The sequence below is a fragment of the Panthera onca genome, chromosome A2 (assembly GCF_046562875.1).
Source record: "Panthera onca isolate mPanOnc1 chromosome A2, mPanOnc1 haplotype 2, whole genome shotgun sequence".
Classification (NCBI taxonomy): domain Eukaryota; kingdom Metazoa; phylum Chordata; class Mammalia; order Carnivora; family Felidae; genus Panthera; species Panthera onca.
In genome coordinates this window covers 165,744,654-165,768,078 of record NC_138340.1, presented here as the reverse complement: position 1 = coordinate 165,768,078, position 23,425 = coordinate 165,744,654, and the positions used below count along the sequence as shown (strand labels likewise).

At 42.9% G+C, this 23,425-nt stretch overlaps 1 protein-coding gene across 4 annotated transcripts in view; it reads right to left on the bottom strand.

Moving 5' to 3' along the window:
• DPP6 (dipeptidyl peptidase like 6) overlaps positions 1 to 23,425 on the bottom strand; it is an 856,594-nt gene that overhangs the window by 346,870 nt on the left and 486,299 nt on the right. For all 4 annotated transcript variants that reach the window (XM_078437168.2, XM_078437166.2, XM_078437169.2 and 1 more), the window contains exon 2: positions 18,613 to 18,727. In XM_078437168.2, coding sequence (XP_078293294.2) covers positions 18,613 to 18,727 — 115 coding nt within the window. The remainder of the gene's footprint in view (positions 1 to 18,612; positions 18,728 to 23,425) is intronic.

The following is a 23,425-nucleotide window of genomic DNA, read 5'->3' as shown; positions in this document are numbered from 1 at the left end:
CCGGGTTCCTGGGATTAAGCCCCTGGCAGGGCTCTGAGCTGACAATGCGGAGCCTGCTTGGGATTCTCTGTCTCCCTCTCTGTCCCTCCCCCACTCTCTCTCTCTCTCTCTCTCTCAAAATAAATAAACATTAAAAATGAGATAAAAAACAAATAACAAGAAAAAAAGGAAAGAAAATGTCTACTTGTGGATTTTATTTAAAAATCATGCTTACCACCCAATAACGTTATCAGTCTAAGAATTACTTTCTCCTTATCAGGAAGACTGTAGTGATGATCTCGTTTAATACCATTTCTCCTTCAACCTAACCCTCCCTTCCAGGGTGCGGGCGGACCCTGTGTGAGAGCTGCGGGGTCCCACCACCACCTCCCTGGTGTCTTCTCCGTGTTTCCCACATTTTTATTTCTTTGGGGGCATTTGCATGATTTCTTCCATTCGATTTTTCCACCTTGTTACTGTTTTTAGCATTATTTAGAGAGCTTCATCCTGCAACTGACTTTTAAAATTTCAAACAATTACATTTTAGTTTCTATTATTCCTAAACAGCTCCTTTTCAAGTTCATCTACTCTTCTAGTTGTAAGCTCCTCTATCACATTGATAATTTTTTTAAAACCTAAAATGTCATTTTCTGATTGCCCTATTCATTTATATTTCTTTGGACTTAAGCTCTCGTGTGTGTTAAGCTGGTGTTCTGCTTGTAGGGGATAGTTTCTGGGGGTCCTTGTATTTCTCAGTAGTAAGCTTCTGCCCTGCAAGTGTCCTGGGTCACCAGAGACCCTTGGTGGTGTGGTTGTGGTCAATGTCCTGGGCACTTTGAGGCTCTGTCTGGGCCCCGTGTGGCCATTTGGGCTGGACCTGGGCAGCCCTACATGGCTGATGTGATTCAAGAGCCTCTGAACACGAACCCAGTTTTCAGGCAGGATGCACTTGTCCCGTCCCTGGCCCCTCATGAACACCAATATCCTAGCCCCTCCTGTTGGATCGGACGTCATTCTCTGCCCCTTGAGGGTGGCAGGAGTTTGGTCTTACTTGGTACTTTAGGTTTTTGCCTGGTCCTTCTTTCGAAGACACCTTTCTGCTCCAGGTACATACAACACTCTTGTTTTTGAGTGCAGCTATGTTTTTATTTATTTTCTCTCATCCCTACTTGTTTCAACCCAAAAGGGAAAGATTTCTGTGCTCAATCTGCCATCGTAAACCAGAAGTCAACATACAAATGGAGATACACAGAGTGGCCCGTGGCTCTTCTGGATTGGCTTTCACCCCTAAGGCAATTTGGGGATGAATTTCAGTTAGCCCTAGAGTCAGATGACCACGTCGCACTTGCAAAGCACGCAGCATCCCAGTCAGCTCACTGGCATGCAAAGGCACGCCATAATCTGTAGTGAGACTGTTATCTTTATGTAGGTCGGAATATAATGCAAATTTCTCAGGCCCCTTTTCTTTCCTGGTGCTTGTTAAACAGTTATGTTGTTAAGCAGCACAATTACCAGAGAACATTTTGGAATGTTCCTTAGAGATTTTTAAAATTAGAAATAAATTCCACCACCCTACAATGGATTAATGGGAAGCATAACCTCTTGAGGTTTTCAATCACTGCAAGCAGAGGTCGGCTGCTGACAAACCCAATTTAGGAACAAAGAAAATCTATGCGATTAGTAAGAGTCTCTTGTTCCTTCTGCTTGTGTTAGAAACTGGAATAACTAACCACTCGAAAAATGCTTGGCAGTCTGGGGAGGACACTGATGGTTTTAACTCTTGATCCTTTAAGAAAGAGGAGGAAGGAAAGCCAAGTTACAGAAGGCAGACCTGAGCTACTGAGTGGTTACATGGCTTCTCCGAAGATGTGTGGGGAGTTAGCCAAGCTGCATTAACCACATTTGCAGGGAAACGTGCACACTGACATTATTCACAGATTCTGGCTTATGTACACCTATTCCAGAAGCGGTATGCTAATTAAATTATAAAATACAGAAAATCTCAGGCAGGTGATGCTAATGAGAAAACGCTATGTTCTCCAGGTTAAAAAAAAAAATTCCATAAATAAAGGAAAAGTTTACAAAGCCATTCTCATGGACGTATTTCCTTCATTGAAAAAACGTAGCCTCCACATCAGAACGACAAGAAGCACAACAACAACGGCCCACGGCGATGTGTGATGTGGCAGGTGTCGAGTGTAGGGTTTTCAAACTCCAAGGAGACAAAGACTGTGGACGGCCGGACACAGCTCCTCGGAGGAGGCAGCTCTCAACCTGAGCACAGAGTCAAAGTACCCTGGGTGTTTAGAATAAGTCACTGTGCACACGTGCATGTTATTTCTATAGAAGATGATAATAGTTGTTTCCTTTCACACACACATCGGAAGAACGTGAGGGAATCCCGTCCGTGTTTCAAACTCTGAGCCATTACCTCCCAAGTTCCAATGATACAGCTTTTGCTTCACAGCAAATTCCTGCTGCTTGTTTCATTACTGACGAACCCAATGTGGACAGCTGCTTAGGACAAGGAAAAGACTACGAAAACACAAGCAGCCAGCACGTTAGCTGAGGGGGTTCTCTGTGTCGGGCACTAGTAGATGCTGGAATCAACAGTTCCAGTTAGACTTTTCCTTCTCTTGCAAAGAAGTGCGATCGATGCTCTCTACCGGAGATGATACTCCTACTCCCTTGGGATGCTTATCATAATGAAGGAAGAAATGCAGTCATGCTTCACGATCAACAACTTAGAACGATGAAATTTGAACCAGGCAACATGTCTACAGGTTGAGGTATGGATCACGCCCGGAGTCTTAGCGTAACTCGTTGAGGTGGCTTGGATGATGATATTTGGGACTTTGGAGCTGATGAGACTTTGGAACTTGTGTTGATGCTGTAAGCATGGGACTTCTGCAGACCTTAGGGTGGAGAGAACGTGCTTTGTATGTGGGATGGATGTGAATCTTTAAGGGCTGGAAGTCAGACTGTATACGCAAAATAATGGTCCCTAACGATATCCATGAGTACTGGTTACGGACTGAATGGCACCCCTCTCCCATTCATATGCTGAAGCCTTAACCCCCAATGTGACTATACCTGGAGACAGAGCCCCAAAAGAGTCATTAAAGTTAGATGAGATCATAAAGATGGGGCTCTATTTCAACAGGACCAGAATCCTTGTAAGGAAAGGGGAAGAGACAGCGGAGGCCTCTCTCCCTCTCTCTCCCTCTCTCTCTCTCTGTATGCAGACAAAAAGCAATGTGAGATATAGTGAGAAATTCTGCCAGCCAGAAAGAGAGGTCTCCCTAGAAACCAACTCTGCTGGCATTTGGTCTTGGGCTTAAAGACTCGAGAACTATGAGAAAATAAATTTCTGTTGTTTAAGCCACTTGGTGTGGGGTACTTTATTATGCCAGCCTGAGCCTGCTAACACAACTGATATTTTCAAAATTTTAACTTCCAACTTTTTGTTGCTAGCACACAAAAACACAGCATTTATAGATCTGGTATCCTGTACCCTTTCTTTCTTTTTTAAAACGTTTATTCACTTATTTTGAGAGAGAGAGAGAGAGAGAGAGAGAGAGGGAGAGGGAGGGAGGGAGGGAGAGAATGCATGTGGGAGGGGCAGAGAGAAAGGGAGAAAGAGAGAATCCCAAACAGGCTCCACACTGTCAGCACAGAACCTGATGCAGGGCTTGAACCCATGAACCGTGAGATTGTGACCCGAGCTGAAACCAAGAGTCAGACGCTCAACCCACTGAGCCACCCAGGTGCCCCATTCTGCAACCTTTCCAAACTGACCCGTTTGTTTGACGAGCACATCCTATATAGGCATTCATTTTGTCTTCAATGAGAAGAGTTTTACTTGTTCCTTTCAAATAGAAATAATCCATTAGAATTGCCAAGAAACTGGTTTGTTTAAGAAAGTCAAGGTCCAAGTAGCAGTAAGGTAAATTGTAGCTACTGATGGGTTTGGAGGAATGAGAGTTCACTTGGCCTGAACGACTCCAGACAAACTGTGGATGTTTTCAGTGAGTGTTCCATTTTCCAATAAACTTGTTATTGTTTGGTGGGAGATTTAGTAATGTGAGAAAGGAGGCTGCAAACATTGCCCAAAGCTGAGAGGAAGAACGGGAGGTGCCCGGGTGGCCGGGGAGGGGGTGGTCAGGTGTGCAAACTTCCCCAGCTCAGCCAGTGAGAGGTCAAGACATTCCACTTAAGGTCAGAGGAATGAGACACATATACATAAAGACGTTTTCATATCAATTTATGAAAGAGCCTTATAAAGGACTTAAAAATAACCTCAAAGGTCTCACAACAGAGTGAAGAGAGGAGGCGGGAGGCACGTAAGTGAACGACATTCTTCACTTTACCAGGAGTCATCTGTCAATATAGATAGATAAACACACAACCAAGAATCACAGGAGTAGGGTGTCCGGGTAGCTCAGTCGGTTGAGTGTCCGACTCTTGGTTTCAGCTCAGGGCATGATCTCACAGTTTGTGAGTTCAAGCCCCGCGTTGGGCTCTGTGCTGTGAGTGCAGAGCCTGCTTGGGGTTCTCTCCCTCCTTCTCTCTCTCTCTCTCTGCCCCTCCCCTGCTCCTTCTCTCTCTCTCTCTCTTTCTCTCTCTCTCTCTCTCTCTCTCTCTCTCTCTCTCTCAAAAATCAAAATACATAAACTTAAAAAAAAGAACCACAGGAATAAACATCAGAAACACTAAAATCCGAATTGGTAAAATGTAATGAATGGTATCTAGAGACGGGTTGTAGAATTGAGAGTCCAAAAAAGAATATTATTATTAGTTTGATTTTGGTTGAGCATTTACTAGCTTCTCCATTGTCCTTTTTTTCTTAATCATTAATGAAGTCACAATCTGATCATAAGCATCCACTCACACCTGAACCCAGCGTCGGCGCTGGCGTGCGTCTTCCCGATGCACCAACCCCACGGCCGGCTAATTTAACCTTCCCAGATGGCGGTACAGTTTGCCCTGTGAGCAAAGATGTGCAGTGCTCCCGACAGAGAGACGGTGGCTGGAGCGACCCCTCACCGGTGCGGCTAGAGGACAGTTGGGGGACCCCAAGGGCCCATGTCCCAGGAGCAAAATGCCATAGACACATTTGGAGGGACGCTATTCCAGAAATCCTCATCACCTGCCACACGGAATATAGTTTTGCTACTTGAATTTTATTGGCTTCGCTGATTGATCTGTATTTAACTTGGCTCCTGTCAATTTTACGGGAGCTGTAAGTGGGACTCGCATCTGTGTAATGCATGTAAGTAAGATAATAGACATCAGTTAAGCCAATGCAGGGGATGGGTGTTGTCCTTTCCTCTCTACATTTTAAAAACTGCAATATATGTCCCCAAATGTGAATGCATTTCAGTTCCTTCTCTGGTGGCAGAGAGGATACAGAACCGAAGTTTGAAGCTGAGAGGAGTTGTCAGGAGAGGTGGGGAGGCAGGCAGGATTCTCCTTGAACCGGGGGAAGGGGGTCACCATCACCGTGGCCCCCCGAGGGTCCAGCACACGTCCTCCTCGCTCTTACCCTCCACGGTGCCTGCCTGTAAGCCACGGCCACTGCAAGAATGGCAAAAGCATCTATTTCCCTTTGTGTCACTTTCCCGTGGCTGCTGTAACAAGACACCACGAATGTGGTGGCTCAGCACAGCAGACGACTGTTCTTTCTCTGCTGTGGAGGCCAGAAGTCTGCAGTCCGTGTCCCTGGACCCAAAACAAGGTGCCTGGTGGCAGGGCACACTTGTGCGGAGCTCTGGGGGGGCATCTCTTCTCTGACTCTGCTGGTGACTGTGGGCGCTTCCCGCCTCCTTACCACATCACTGCAGTCCCCGCCTCCCTGGTCCCGCTGCTGTCTCCTCTCTGTCTGTGTCAAATCCTCTCTGCCTCCTTCTCACAGAGATACATGTGGTTACATTTAGGACCTGTGGACAATGGAGGAAACCCCGCCCCCCTCATCTCAGGATGCCTAACGTAACCACCTCTGCATATGGCAAAAACCACCCTTTCTGCCATATAAGGTAACGTTCCCAGCTTCCAGGGATTAGGACACACACGGAACCTTCAGGGAGCCTTTGTCTCACCTACCAGATCCCTCAAGACCTTTTCTGCATTTCCAGCTAACCCACTACTTCAGAAGGCATCCTCTGAAAATACGATAATCAGACATTTACTGAATTTTTTAAAAAAGACATAAAAAGAGGATAGATAAGGACAAAGCAAGGGAGAAAAAGAATGATTCATCTGAGGCTCTGGAAACTACCTCTTAACCTAATTCCTGGCAATTCTGATACCTTACCTAAAAGCACAGAATTAATTTACAAATAATCTGGAACTTGAGGAATATGCAATAGCCATCTGAGAAAGCATGTATATACACACGTGTATGTGCTGCTTTTGGTGATGTGAGAAACAGCATTCGTTCGAACAGGGTTTAAGGTCAAGAGTTCTGCCTCAAAGAGAAGGTAGGCCACTGCAGCCTGGAACTCAATCCTCCTGGGTCCTCTGAAATGCCTGCTTCGCTGTGGGCAATTTGTCTCCAGTTCCCTGATTTTATTCTACCATCTATTTCTGTGTTCCTAACCTGGACCTGGTAACTCGACTTAAGATTCCTAAATTGCTGCCTTTGGTTCCTGGCTGGCCAGAGTCTTCCCTAAAATAGCAACTCCTAGACTAGCCAGTCCCTTGTAACAGATGGTCCTGAAGGCTCCCAAAATTCACCTGAAATTTACCAAGAGGCTCTCATCCAAACCAGGCAACAGACTAGAGAAAACCAGAGTGCCAGGATAAGACTTATCCTTTTCATTGTTTATATACAACCGTGCCTTTAAAATAGGATGCAAAATGTATCAATGCTGAGAAAAGTGCCCATTTATGGATAAATATGCAGGCACATTTGCCTTAGAGTTTTAACACAAGCATGAATAATAATCTACTGCCATCCTTTAGATAAATGGCTCTTTAGTGCAAGGATTCAATAAATAAGCAAGATGCACTTCACAATCCTAGAACTGATGATGAAAAGTCAAAGTAGAGGCTGTTAAGATTCTCCCAGGGACCTACTTCTCAGGATTTCGGAACCCTGCCACTAACTATAAGGTTAGTAGCAGTGTAAATTACTTCGCTCTTTTATAAGAATCTGTCAGAACGCCCTCTTTTAAGATTTGTTTCCATTAAAAAAATTTTTTTTACATTTATTTATTTTTGAGAGACAGAGCACAAGTGGGGGAGGGGAAGAGAGAGACAGAGACACAGAATCCGAAGCAGATTCCAGGCTGTCGAGCTGACAGCACAGAGCCTGATGTGGGGCTCGAACCCACAAACTGTGAGATCATGACCTGAGCCGAAGTCAGACGCTTAACCGACTAAGCCACCCAGGCACCCCAGATTTGTTTCCCTTTAAAGAATGGTTCAAACTCACTGTTCAAGTTCAAGGGATGCAGACTGCATTCGTCAAATATTTCCTAAGTCAATGGGTCCTGTTGTGGCAGACAAGGGTCTGCCTTCCCGGGAACCACTGTATCCTTCCAGGTCTTAGGAATACTTGCTTCCCCAAACCTCTTCCAGCTAAGGGAGGCCAAAGGCCATGTAATATACTTCTGGCAACTAAGCTGTCTCCTGGATGGTTGCAGAAAAAGACAGAAGTGCATGAGGCACGTTCTGGGATTTTCCCTTCTTTCCTGTGATGGTAGGAGACGTGTTGTGAGAAGCCGGTGTGGTCACTCTACCAGGACACTCACACTAGCAGCAGAGATCTCTGAGCCAGGGAGCCATCCTGGGACTGGCCATTCCTAGACCTCTTCTATGAAACAGTACAATACCTACGGTTTGAATTATTTTAGTTAGATATTCTGTTGGGGACAGAAGTACTCAGACACACTGTAACTTCTGGGTTCTGGATAAACGCTCAGGCTGATCCCAACGTGGGCCATGGACGGGCTGACCTGGTACATGAGCTTCCTGCGGTGCATCCAAATGTTTATGAGTACCTATACACCCCTTCCCAATGATAAGATCATTTACGGTTTTATCAGATTCTGAAAACAGGTACAACGTATAAGTTGTTACAGATGACAGAAGCCGTTAGAGTACAATCACAAATCCAGAGCCTGGACTTCCAGACCCTCCATTTTGCCACCACCCCACCCCTTCAGCCTAACTCTTGACATTCCTTATGTCCCTCCATGGCTTCCAAGCCAGACACCCTCTGTCCAGAGAGATGCCTGGCAGGCTTATTATGGCTCGTGGGGACCTCCCTTCTTAGATTACCATCATTTCTATTGTACCCGTCTTTCAAGTTCCCCATCTTCCAAAACATCTTCCACGAATGCTTCCTGCCCTCCCCAATCTCCTATACTCTAGACTGTCATAATAAACATTATCTGCACTATCCCAGTAGAGAACTTAGTTTCACTTGACATTAACAGATTATCTTTAATCCGAAAGGCCAGTAGCACAGCAGCAGCAGCAAAAGCAAGTATCTATTTCATGAGCAGAGCAGACACTATTCTCCCAATCAGCCAGCTGGCAGGTGGGTGCGAACAGACACACAGGAATCTAGAAACAGAACTACAGATGCCCAAGTGCGAGTGAAGGATACTAGATCACATAACTTGGGTGTCCTATGACAGGACCCTTGGTCGTAGTCACACACAACAGATGAGCTCTGACAAGACTGGATTTGGGGGATGAGTTGAATACAGGAAAGAGAAAAGAGAAAATGCCTGGATGGGGCACCTGAGTGGCTCAGTTGGTTAAGCATCTGACTCTTGATTTTGGCTCACGTTTTGATCTCATGGTTTGTGAGTTCAAGCCCCACACTGGGCTCTGTGCTGACAGTGCGAAGCCTGCTTGGGATTCTCTCTCCCTTCTCTCTCTACCTTTTCTGGTGTTCTCTCTCTTTCTCTCAAAATAAATAAATAAACTTAAAAAAAAGAAAAGAAAATGCCTAGAAGACATGACCAAACAACCTATTTCTTTTTTTTTTTAATTTTTTTAATCTTTGTTTTGAGAGAGAGAGAGAGAGAGAGAGAGAGAGTCAGAGTGCAAGCAGGGGAGGAACAGAGAGAGAGGGAGACACAGAATCCAAAGCAGGCGATGTGGGGCTCAAACCTACAAACCGTGAGATCATGACCTGAGCTGAAGTCGGACGCTTAACCACCTGAGCCACCCAGGCGCCCCCGGACCACCTATTTCTATAACAAACTATAAGAAACAATAAGATGTATGTTACTTGTTATGATACATACATAAGTTATTAAATTATTGTTAAGCTACTTTGTGATTGTTGGAGGGATTATATATAGATTATGTATAGATGAAAAACTGAGCATCAATCCATCTTAAAATACAATGATGAATCTCACATACATTATGCTGAACAAAAGAACCAGTTGTAAAAGAATACATCCTAAACGATTATTTTAATATTGTAAATTCAAAACTTATAAAAGCATGCAAAACCCTTCTATGATGTTAGAAATTGGGTTACCTTTGGGAGGATTAGTGATGAGAAAGCATGAGCGGGGGCTTTTGGGATGCTGGTTACATTCTGGATACTGGCTACAAGAGGCTGTTCAGTTTGAAAATTCATTAAACAATATAATATTGTGAATGTATTTTAAATAAACATTTAAGGGGCGCCTGGGTGGCGCAGTCGGTTAAGCGTCTGACTTCAGCCAGGTCACGATCTCGCGGTCCGTGAGTTCGAGCCCCGCGTCAGGCTCTGGGCTGATGGCTCGGAGCCTGGAGCCTGTTTCCGATTCTGTGTCTCCCTCTCTCTCTGCCCCTCCCCCGTTCATGCTCTGTCTCTCTCTGTCCCAAAAATAAATAAAAAATGTTGAAAAAAACAAAAAATTAAATAAACATTTAAGGGGCACCTGGGTGGCTCAATTAAGTATCCAACTTCGGCTCAGGTCATGATCTCGTGATTCATGGGTTCAAGCCCCACATCGGGTTCTGCGCTGACAGCTCGGCTCAGAGCCTGGAACCTGTTTCTGATTCTGTGTCTCCCTCTCTCTCTGCCCCTCCCCTGCTTGCACTCTGTTTCTCTCTCTCTCTCAAAACTAAACGTTAAAAAAAAATTTAAATACATAAATAAATGTTTAAAAATCAATTGTTCCAGAATTTTTAAAAAGATAAGCTTTCACACACTACACACCTATTAGAAAGGCCAAAATCCAGGGGCGCCTGGGTGGCTTGGTCAGTTAGGCGTCTGACTTCGGCTCAGGTCACGATCTCGTGGTCCGTGAGTTCGAGCCCCGCATTGGGCTCTGTGCTGACAGCTCAGAGCCTGGAGCCTGTTTCCGATTCTGTGTCTCCCTCTCTCTGACCCTCCCCTGTTCATGCTCTGTCTCTCTCTGTCTCAAAAATACATAAACGTTAAAAAAAATTAAAAAAAAAAAGAAAGGCCAAAATCCAGGACACTGATGAGACCAAATGGGGCGGCCTCTTTGGAAGACAGTCTGGCAGTTTCTTACAAAACAAAAGATACCTGTACCATACAGGCCAGCAATCATACTCTTTGGCGTTCACCCACACGGGGTGGCAAATGTATGTCCACATACATAAAAACTGGCACCTGAATGTTTACAGTGGCCCTGTTCATAATTCCAACACGTGGAAGCAACTAAAATGTCCTTCAGCAGGTGAATGGATAATTAGTCTGTGATGCATCCAGAGAATGGAATATTATTTACCACTACAAAGAAATGAGCTGTCAAGCCATGAAAAGACAGCGGAGAACCTTAAAAGCATACTTCTAAGTAAAGGACGGCTTCATCCCATATGGTTCCGACTATATGACATCCTGGAAAAGCAAAACCACAGAGTCTGTAAAAAGATCATTGCCAGGGGTTATGGGGGAGGGAAGGATGAAAAGACAGACGTCGGAGGATGTTTAGGGCAAGGCAACTCTTTTGTATGACACTGTCATGGGAGAAACATCTGTCTAAGTCCATGGAACGCATAACACCAAGAGTCACATTAATGTAAACTACAGACTTTGAGTGATAATGATGGGTCAGTGCAGGCTCATCAACTGTAAAAATGTACAGTCGGTGGGGATGTTGATAATGGGGCAGGATGTGCAGGCCTGGGGGCAGAGGGGGTCTGGGAAAATCTGTACTTGCTCTGAGTTTTGCTGTGAATCCAAAAGTGCCCTAAAAAAAATCCAGTTTTAAAATTCGGTGGAAATTTTATTACAGAACTTTTGTTAACTAGCAGCTACAACTCTGAAGCGGAGGGGCTCTCTCAACTGTTAATCTGAATATAGTTTTTTTCCACACAAAGTCATTTCATCTTATTTTGACTCTGGTATACATTCAGAACACATGACGAGTGTCTGACTTGCCCAAACCTACTCTGTCCTATAGGAGATTCCAATTTATGAGCCGTGATGGCCAATTTGCTAGATTTCACTCCCTCTCGGTAAAGCCTAGTGGGTCCAATTGAAAACTAAAAAAAAGATAAGCTGAGGGTTAGCAAAGCAGTTACACACATTGGATGTAAACCATGAAATTTCAACTCCACAAAAACCCTCTCTATGTTATGCTCCCGCCGAAAAGACTAGTGAGTCTCATATTCTGATAACCTCTGTTTGGCCTCAGCCCAAAGTCTACCATCACCGTGACTTTCAAATACCCAAGGCTTTTCAGTTACACGCCACCTGAAAGCGTTCTGGTGTTTTCCATCAGAAACTATTGTCCGCATTCTCCAATGTGAAAATCCGTAAGGTCAAATGTCTGGGCTCTTTTAATGCCAACGTGATCCTGCTGGATTTTTCAGCTCCCACAACAGTAACGGTGGCATTGCAGAATGTCAGAGTCTTTGTCATTGGAATGCAAGATGTGTAGCTACCAAAAAAGGCATACACCTTGTGTGACCTAGCGTAGACACATATTTGATATCTGAAAATAAAATTTAAAAAAAAAGGTAACTTTGAGCCTATTACGCCAAAGAGGAATTTAGAAAAGAGCACAGGCTAGCAAGGGAGAAATGAATGACAAAATTGAAAAGGACACATTCTCATTTGGCTCGTCCCTTTGGAAGTAAGATTGCCTTAAACACTTTTAATTTGATTTTTAAAACATAAATTGTGTATAACTGGCGGTAATTAGCCTGCACTACCTAACAAGGTACTTGTCATTCAGAATGATTACCAGGAGCCCCTTCAAGATCCTGGGCCAGAACACGGCCTCCACCGCGACTCCTCCTACCACGCTGGAAAGGGGACCCACGTGTACGTGGGAACATTTCTACCAAAAGGCTAAGTCCAATGAGTTCAGAATGGATTTGGGGGGCAGGCAGAAAGCAAGTGCTGTAATGTGAGTTTCAACAAACCAGAAGACTAGAAACGAGTAGTCCACGAAAAAGGTTATTTATTTTTTAAGTACATACTGCAATGTCTAAGTAAGTCTACCAAAATGGAGGCAAGGCTGGGTGGGAACACACCCAAGATGACCCAAATACGTGCCGGGTGTTATCATCACGAGGACTCTCCTCTCGTCAAGACTACACTTCGTCCCTCACCCACCGGAAGCCACTGCTGCACTTAATTGTGTGCACAGTCTTCTAGGTCAATGACTCAGGGATAGGCACAATTCAACTGGCCTTACCCAAGCCCTGCCCAGGATTTCTGTTCTGTTTTTGCTTCCGGATTGCACTACTGGGGCATTCTCCTGATGGGCGTTCCTTCTGTCTTTTTCAGTGGACGCTAAGCTCTCATGAGGAGCAATTGTGTCTCCCTTTCTCCCATTTTACCCAATAGTGAGCTCAATGCTCTCAGCCCCCAAGAGGGGAATCGTTAGTGTCTGACCAGTGAGCACGCACCATTGGTTAACGCGAGGATGCTCTGTGTGTTCGTGAGTTTGAGAAAGCTCCGGAGATAGGGACAGGTTAAGGGATTTGACATTCTCTTCCACTTGACGGAATTTTGACAGTCAACACAAAAGCCAGTGCTGCAGCCCAGGACAGCGGATGCACAAAGCCTGTGACAGAAGGGAACAGGATGCTATTGAACGGGCACGGCTGATCATCCTAACCGCAGAACACACAATCCCTGAGCACCACGACTTGGAAAAAGACATGCTAGCTATGGAAGCCCAAGAGAACCGAAGGGTTAGTCCCGGCTTCACCACATTGTTACTTCTACAGAAGAATAAAAGAAATTCTGCTCTTCAAAGCCTTTTCTGGAATTCGGGGATTCACTACAGGCTCCCCACCAGCAGACGCCTCTCGCTCATTGTTGTTGCCCCTGACAACTGGCCTCCAGCATGCAAAGAGGTAACAGTTTACAGTGACGCTGGTCTCTATCGCCGATGCACAAAAGCTGAATGTCAACGACGCTCAGGGTCAGCGGCTGCATTTGAGAGAAGGGGACACCCTTCCCTGTGCAGCGGAGAAGACTGAGGGACAGTCCTCCGTGTGGCACTGCATGGGCGCAAGGAGAGAAGGCTTCCAGGACCGGTTCGTAACTTATTCAGTCAGGACATTTACTACCCAGCCTCGTGGCTGGACCATTGGTGAGAAAGGAGCTCCAGGCCGCCCTGGTATTTCACTCTGAAGTGACGATTGCAGGAGCCCTTAGACTCTGGGTGACGTGAACACTCGTGTGTGCCTTAGGAGGGCAGATGCAATTGAAACTACCCAAAACGCTGCTGCTTTCTAAGTCCCAAAGCCAGGGCTGGGCCACCACAGAATCAGCCGTTCAATAATGATTTTCTCACATAAAGGATAGTTCTGCTCAAGGAAAAGCAAAGGCATGAATACGCCCTCCACAAACGCTCAGAGAGACCTGATTTCCTCCACAAGAACTAAAAATATGTGGTTGCTGAAGTCCCCAGCTAAGGTGAATCATCATCAGCCAATCACAAAACAGAACGAGGGCTGTTGTCTTTACTAACCCTCTCCTTACTCAGATTTCAGTGATTGAATCAACTTTTTCCTGATTAATCAGATGCACCACATTGAATCCTGAGTCCTGGGGCCCCAGGCAACTCTGGTGTGCTCATAAAGCACGTTCGAGGAGAGAGCAACAGTCTCCTTTCCAGAATTGCTACCTGAACCTCTTCAGTGGTAGGCAAGTTTTCATGGTACTTTAGTATACATGTGGCCACAGGACACCAGTGTTTTTTAAATAATTTTTCCACCATCATTTCAACGAACAGCTCAAGTGAGATAAAATTCACTTACTATAAAGTTCTGCTTTTTGATGTGTGCGGCTCAGTAGTTTTTAATGTATGAACAGAGTTGTGAGTCCATCACCACTATCAAATTCCAGAATATTTGCATCACCCTCAAAAGAAATCCCATGATGCATCCGTGTAGGGATGCTGAGAACTAAGGGGGCTATGCACGTGCGGGGACAGAGGGTATATGGGGAAATCTCCATGGTTTCCTCTCAATTATTCTGTGAATCTAAAACTTCTCTAAAAATCTATCATTAAAAACAAAAAAGAAATTTCACACTTATTAGCAGTTACCTCTTACTGTCTCCAGCCTCAGCCCCTGGCAAACCACTAGTCTACCTCTATTTCTATGGATTCGCCCATTCTGGGACCACACAATATGGGGCCTTTTGTGTCTAACTTCTTTCACTTAGCATAATGTCTTCAAGTTTTGCCCATGTTGTAGCATACATCAGTAATTCATTCTTCATGGCTGAATAATATTCCACTGTATGGACATACCACATTTGTCCATACTTGTTTATCTATTCATTAGGTGATGAACACTGGCTTGTTTCCACCCTTTTGGCTTTTATGGATACTGGTGCTATGGACATCCATGTGAAAGTTTCTATATGAACATATGCTTTCAGTTTTCTTGGATACACTCCTGGGAGTGGAATCACTCAGTCATACACTAACTCTATGTTTAACTTTTTGAGGAACTACCAGTTTTCCACAGAGTCTACATAATTTCACATTCCTACTTTGAATTGAAGTTTCCGATTTTTCCACATCCTTACCAATACCTGTTATTTTCCTTTTTTTTCTTTTTATAGCCATCCTAGTGGGTATAAAGTGGTATACTGTGAGTCTGATTTGCATTTCCTTGATGACTAACGATGTTGAGCATCTTTTTTTTTTTTTAACTTTTTTTAATGTTTATTGATTTTTGACAGAGAGAGAGAGACAGAGCATGAGCGGGGGAGGGGCAGAGAGAGAAAGTGAGACACAGAATCCGAAGCAGGCTCCAGGCTCTGAGCCATCAGCACAGAGCCTGAAGCGGAACTCGAACTCACAAACTGTGAGATCATAACCTGAGCCGAAGTCAGTTGCTCAACCGACTGAGCCTCCCAGGTGCCCCACTGAGCATCTTTTTTTATACTTATTGGCCATTTATATTTCTCTGGATAAATGTTTTTGAAATCCTCTGGTTGTTTTTAATTAAATTATTTCTCTTTTGTTTTGAGTTATAATGATTCTTTATATAATCTGGACGTTAGACCTTTACTGAACATGTCTTGCAAATATTTTCTCACATTCTATGGGCTGTCTTTTCACTTTCTTGATAGTGTCTACCGATGTCAAACATTTTTAAGTTTGACGAAGTCCAATTTACCTATTTTTTTCTTTGGCTGCTTATGCTTTTGGTGTCATAAATCCAAGTTTATAAAAATATGCTCCCAAGTTTTCCTCAAGAATTTTATACTTTCCAGCTTGGAGCCTGGGGCCTGCTTCAGATTCTGTGTCTCCCTCTCTCTCTGCCCCTCCCCTACTAGCACTGTCTCTCTGTCTCTCTCTCAAAAATAAATAACAACATTAAAAAGTTTTCAAAGAATTTTATAGTTTCAGCTCTTATATTAGGTTGTTGATCCACACTGAGTTGATTTTTGTATGTGGTGTGAGGCAGGGCTCCAACTTTGCTCTTTTGCATGTGGATATTCAGTTTTGCAAGCATTATTATTTTTTTAAATTTTTTTAAAGTTTATTCATTTTTTGAGAGAGAGAGAGACAGAATGTGGGCAGGGGAGGGGAGAGAGAGAGGGAGACACAGAATCCGAAGTGGGTTTCCAGGCTCTGAGCTGTCAGCACAGAGCCCAGCATGGGGCTCGAAGTCAAGAACCACGAGATCATGACCTGAGCTGAAGTTGAATGCTCAACTGACTGAACCACCCAGGTGCCCCATACTTCTGCAAGCATTATGGGTTGAAAAGACTATTCTTTCTCCATCGAATGATCTTGGCACCTTTGTCAAAAATCAGTTGACCGTAGATGTATGGGTTTATTTCTGAGCCCTCAATTCTATTCCATTAGTCTATATGTCTACACTTATGCTGCTATCACAATGTTTTCATTACTGTAGCTTTAGAGTAAGTTTTAAAATCAGGAAGTAAAAATACCTTAGCTGTTCTTTTTCAAGGTTGTTTTGGCCATTCTGAGTCCCTTGCATTTTCATATGAATTTTAGAATCAGCTTGTCTATGTCTCCAGTAAAGCAATTGGGATTTTGATAAAGATCTGATTGAATCTATAAATCTATTTGGGAAGTATTGCCATGTTACCAATATTAGATCTTTTAATCCATAAACATTGGGTATCTTTCCATTTACTTAGGTTTTCTTTAATTTCTTTCACTTATGTTTTCCCATTTTCAGTGCACAAGCCTGTACATCTTTTGTTAAACCTATTCCGAAGTATTTTATTCTTTTTGAAACGATTGCAGCTGGAACCATTTTCTTTTTTTTAAATTAATTAATCAATCAATTAATTAATTAGTTTTTTTGAGAGAGAGAGAGAGAGAGAGAGAGAGAGCAAGCCAGGGAGGACCAAGAGAGAGGGAGAGAGAGAATTCCAAGCAGGCTCTGTGCTGTCAGTGCAGAGCCCGATGTGGGGCTTAAATTCACCAACCATGAGATCATGACCTGAGCCGAAATCAAGAGTCGGACATTTAACCGATTGAGCCGCCCAGGAGCCTCTTAAGATTTTCTATACACAAATTCATGTCCTCTGTGAATGGAGATAGTTCACTTCTTTCCCATCTGGATTTCTTTTCCACTTGCATTACCTTGGCTAGAATCTCCACTACAACATTCAGTAGGAATGGGGAGACTGAACATCCTGTCTGTTCCTGATCTTAAGGAAAGGCTTTCAGTCTTTCACCATTAGGCATTATATTAGCTGTGGGTTTTTCATACATGGTCTTCATCAGGTTGAGGAAGTTTCTTTTTACTAGCTTGTTGAATGTTTTTCTATGAGAGGATTTTGGACTTTGTCAGATGCCTACTCTGTATCTACTGAGGCAATCATGTGGATTCCATCCCCCTTTATTCTATTAATATGTATGTATTGCACTGATTTTCATACATTAAATCAAATTTTCCTTCCTGGGATAAATCACATTTGGGGATGGTATACACTCCTTTTTATATGGGGCTGGATTCAGTTGGCTAGAATTCTATTGAGACTTTTACATCTGTATTCATAAGGGACATTGGTTATAATTTTCCTGTGGTATCTTTACCTAGTTTTGGTTTCAGGGTACAGATTACTTTATGGTTTTCATTTAAGATTTGGAATGGTTTAAATGTACATGGTAGTTTACTTGAGCTTCTTGCAACAATGTAAAAGTTATCTATCTACCTATCTATCTATCTACCTATCTGCCTATCTATTCATTTCTACATTTCAATGTATCTAACTTCACTCCCACCTTAAGGCCTAATACTTGTGCAGTTTATTTGTTGAGGATTAGAGCTGTGGTTTTTGTTCTCACAACTAGGAAGCTAATATAACAATGAGAATGTGGCCACATGGTTTCCTATAGCTGCTGTGTGGTTACCTTACAGAGAAAGTCTTTCTTCCTTCCTGAACCTCACCCTTCATTACCACCCTCTTCAAATATCGCCTTCTTCCTGAACTTCCTCACAAAAGATCTCTCTCTCCTCCAAGCTCCCACAGCCCTTATTTTTGAGACATTAATTGGGGCAGGTGTATGCACATTTTTGTGGTAGGTTTTTGCTACAGATTTTTGTGTGTTTTTTTCCTTCCTGAGAGAGTTCTGACTCTTTCTTCTACTTTTGTTTTTTTTAATTTTTTTTTCAACGTTTATTTGTTTTTGAGACAGAGAGAGACAGAGCATGAACAGGGGAGGGGCAGAGAGAGAGGGAGACACAGAATCTGAAACAGGCTGCAGGCCCTGAGCGGTCAGCACAGAGCCCGACGCGGGGCTCGAACTCACGGACCGCGAGATCATGACCTGAGCCGAAGTCGGATGCTTAACCGACCAAGCCACCCAGGCGCCCCAACATATGTCGTTTTAATAATTTTTAACATTCATCCTTGATATAGTAGCCATGAATTCCATGAGATTTATAGAATGACTACATTTATAATGCCACTGTCTTTAAGCTCAAGAAGCATGAATAAGAATTATGAATTTTAATATATGCCAAGTATTTCTACCTAGTCAACAGTTATATAAATAAATTCAAAGCATCCAAAATGGATTTTTTCATTGAAACATATGGCATCATTTAACAAAATGACACAATGAGAATTAGAACCTGGGAAAAATAAATTATGTAATAGGTAGTTACTTAGAAAAAATTTGCAAAGCAAAACTATGCACTTTCTCCCTTACAGTGACTTGCTTTTCCAAGAATAAATACAGGTACCTGGTGTCAGCAGTATGACCGAGGTGACAATCAAGGAGCAGATGACCAGAATCACAAGGAGTGCAATCGCTATTCCCTTCCAGTTTCTTTGTGGAGGATTACTCCCCACCAGCTCCTGAAAACAACAACAGAAAAGAGAAATCCAGTGAGTGAAAACATGAAATCAACCTAATAAATACATTCCATTTAAATCAAGAACCGAGACACAAAACAGCGAATGAGGCACATCCTCATCCCTGAAGTTATGATTAGTTCTCCTTTCCACCCTTCTGCTTCCTGCTCTCATCCCTGTACCTCGGCAAAACCTTATCTCAAGAATGAATGCGGTATTATACTACATTTACAGCATTTCTGTGAACTTAAGGTCTCTCCACCAAGCACACTAGGTCCTACAGCACACAGGAACTGGGGCACATCTCTGCACTCTAGCCAACCTACTAACCCCCATTGAGTCAAACCCAATATGATTAGTACTCCAGCTCCAACTCCTCTCTCATTTTCCTTTTCATTTACGTCCACACGGTTACCAGATTCAAACATTTATTTAGCACCTACTGCGTGCCACATTTAATTAAACTCTACACACTGCTCACTATCATGAGCCTTTTCTTCCTTCTATAGCATCTCATACAAGGCTTCAAGATTCCCCAGGTCTCTTCACTGGGTAGCTCACTTATACCTATCCTAGATTTTAGTCCCTCCAGGGAACCATGTTTGCACTGTAGCAGGGTTCGGACAGGAGGAAGAATCTGGAGACATTGCTGAAGCGTGCTAAAGGTTAGACAGATCTAGGGAATTAACCAGGCATATTGGCTGCTGAGACCAAGCTTTCAGTTGCTTTCAAATCAGCATGGTCATGTAATTTACATTCCAAGTAGAGATCCTTTGAAAGACAAAGGGGTTAATATCTATAATTAATAAATATAAAAGTTTATATTGATAATAATTATCATTAATTATACAAGAGCACCTGAACCTCCCCAGGACAAATAAAGACGTATGGTCACACTGCAAATGATCTACTGCTCTTTCTGCCCATACACAGATCACAAAATCTTCTTTCTTATAAAGGTCCCCATGATTATAACTCATATTAACGGCAGGTCAAGATGAAGTAGAATAGAGATGGTCTCAAAAAGTAGAGAACACAATACCCAAATACAGCTTCCTCCAAAACGGAAAGTTCATTAGAATGTAGCACATTTTTACAAATAGAAATAAAGGTAATACCAAATGTAGGATGGCAAATAATTAATTATTTGGAATGCAAATATTCAATTTTGGCCCTATAGGTTATCAAATTAAGAAAAATTATGAGGGCCATTATGGCCCTAGCAAGAAAGAGTTTTACAGTTATTTAGAAATTTCTACCAATCTTATTTGCTATCTAGAACCGATCTATTAAGTAGTGGCTTTTTAGCACTTAAAAATGATGAAAAGTTGTACTGAATTGCTCTCATTTCTTATTGGATAGGTTTTCTATGTGAGAAAATCAGTAGCCAATAACAAAAACAAGTGATCAGATTTTGCTGATTCCACAGCTTTTCACTTTGCCCAAGTTTACAAGGAAAATTTGAAAATTCTCCAAATCTGTGAAAAGCATAAATCTTGAAGCAGTACTATTCATTCTATCAATGTAGTGCACATAATCTCTCGCACACCCTTGAACACTGCTCAGATTTCCATTTTTTTAAAATTTTGTGGGGGCGCCTGGGTGGCTCAGTCGGTTGAGCGGCCGACTTCGGCTCGGGTCATGATCTCAAGGTCCATGAGTTCGAGCCCCGCGTCGGGCTCTGTGCTGACAGCTCAGAGCCTGAAGCCTGTTTCGGATTCTGTGTCTCCCTCTCTCTGACCCTCCCCCGTTCATGCTCTGTCTCTCTCTGTCTCAAAAATACATAAACGTTAAAAAAAATTTAAAAAAAAATAAAAAAAATTTTGTTTTACATTTATTTATTTATTTTTGAGAGACAGAGAGAGATAGAGTACAAGTGGGGGATGGGCAGAGACAGAAGGAACAAAGAATCTGAAGCTGGCTCCAGGCTCTGAGCTGTCAGCACAGAGCCCAACGCAGGGCTTGAACTCATGAACTGCAAAATCATGACCTGAGCCGAAGTCAGACGCTCAACCGACTGAGCCACCCAGGTGCCCCGAACACGGCTCAGATTTCTTGAACCCTGCTCAGATGAAATCCCAGGGTAATCATCAAACCAGAATACTAGAATAGTCAAGACCAAATCCTATTCAAGATACAGAATGACAAAATGTTATTGTCTTCATGAGGTCAGATAATTGATCTCTTTCAAATCTTGTTTTTAATACTGCTCCAGAATTCTAAAATCTGTTTTAAACACATCTATTAGATGCGCTGGTCAAAGTTCATAGGCAGAAAGAAGACTAAGACTTTTGCTTTGTGTCAATTTCTTGACCAGCTAGTAGTGTAGCAGAAGTGTACTTGAACCCATGTTGCAGTGACAGAAGCCCTTCTGGGACTCAGTGGGCCCCTTCCTAGCCCAAACGCATCCCCAATGGGATATCCAGGTCTAGGCTAGATGGGGTCACAGATGAAATAGAGAGTGTCTGCCAAGATGACCAGAGGATGGAAATGTTTGCAAAACATGTCACGTGAAGTAGGCTTGAAAGAATGTTCAGTCTCAAAAGCCAAATACCTAGAGTCTTCACTGGAACTGTCACATGCAAGAGAGAGGAGACTTATTCTGTACATCTCTGGAAGGTAGAAATTGTTTCAGTACAATTTCAAAATTCCCAAGCACTAATATTGCCTAACAACAGAATGGGTGGCTTTACCAAGAAGTGAGCAAGATGGTGAACACCTAACAGGGATCCTGGAGGTCCACTCCCCCAGAAAGGAAGGTGGAAATAAATGGTCTTAAAAATGCCCAATACAGTAAAAGTCCTATGAACACATATAGGATAGAAAAGAAAGATGCAAAGCTGTGAAGTTGCTCCTCTGGGTGGAAAATGAATGGGAGTCAAGAGACTTCTGGAAAGGGGCAAAGGCTCTGCTTCCTGCATGTTCACCGGACTAAGAAAATATTTTTCACAGAAAACCAACTTAGTATATATTATTGAATGGGAGAATGGACAGTAGATAACCAAACAGGCATTGACAGCATAGTTCACTCAAGTGAAATGATTCTGGATCACTACATCATTTCTTAAAGACAGGTGCACCATATTGCCTTCCAGGCAGCATTCTTACATGCTGAAAAAAACAGAGCAATTTTACCCACAGGAAAGGAGACATTCTTTATTAAATTCCATTTTCATTTGCCAAATCTCGCTTTTCACAGTACAGTAACTTTTTTTAACTTACATAAAAAATACTGTAACAATAATAATAATAGGAAACAAATTAAGGAGGAAACAAATCATGAATAATCTTGCTAATCCAAGAGAACAGAAATGTTCATTTTCCCCATTTTCCTTTCTAGTCATGGTCTATATGCACATTTAATTTCTACTTGGGTGTAACCAGAATATAGAGACAGTTTTTGAGTTAGAATGCAGATTAATATGCGCTTCCTTGAACGTCTCATTTAGCTCCCCAGATTCAACTGACTTCCTCATCTTAACTTGCAGGAGCTGACTTATTGAAAATTTGAGTAGAGCTGACCCTGCTTCCCATGAAGGACAAGAGAAGTTAATAAATTATCCCCTGAAATGTTAAGCTTCAGTAGTGTATTTCTCAGCAGAATTCTATATTTTTGCCTAGAATGGTGAAAATGAGACTATAATACATTCCCTGTTCTGCTTGGTACCACCACATGCATATCTCAGAGATCCAGTAAAATGGAAGAGCATATTAACAATTAACCATTTGGTGTAACAAGGTGAACAAAGTTTCTATCAGTCCATCTATCCACCCATCCATCCATCCATCCATCCGTCTACCCATCCATCCATCTGTCCATATGTCCATCAATCCATCCATCCACCCACCCACCCATCCTTCTATCCATCCATCTACCCATCTATCTATCCATCCATCCATCCATCCACCCATCCGTCCATCTCTCCATCCATCCACCTACCCACCCACCCACCGACCCATCTATCCATCCATCTACCCACCTACCCATTCATCCATCCATCCACCCACCCATCCGTCCATCTCTCCATCCATCCACCTACCCACCCACCCACCGACCCATCTATCCATCCATCTACCCACCTACCCATCCATCCATCCAGCCAGCCAGCCAGCCACCTACCCATCCATCCATCTGTCCATCTGTCCACCCATCCATCCATCCATCCATCCCATCCGTCTGTCCATTCATCCATCCATCCATCCACCCACCCATCCATCCGTCCATCCACTCATCCACCCATCCATCCATCCCGTCCATCTGTCCATTCATCCATCCATTGCCAGAGACCAGCTCCAGCAACCAGGGGTTCCTGAAGGAAGAACAGCGTCGGTGAAAATAAAATAAAACTAAAATAAAAAACTGGAAAATAAAAAACTAAAATAAACTAAAACTAAAATAAAAATGGATACAGACAACAGCAGTGTGTTGAACTGGCCGATTTACTGTAGTAAACGTGGCATTCTATATGCTAGTGATTTCCTTGTAGCATACGTCATCTATGTTTTTCTAACATTATCTAATTTTGAAAATGTTCCTATGTATAAACGACCTTTAAGAAATAATATGGTGATTTCCCAACTTTCCCACATACCCTTTGATTATAGATTAATTTCTTACATTATTCCATTATGCATCTGCGTTTATCTATAATCTACAAAGCATTTGATTTGCTGTTCTCGTGAAAGGCCCTCCATTTCTCA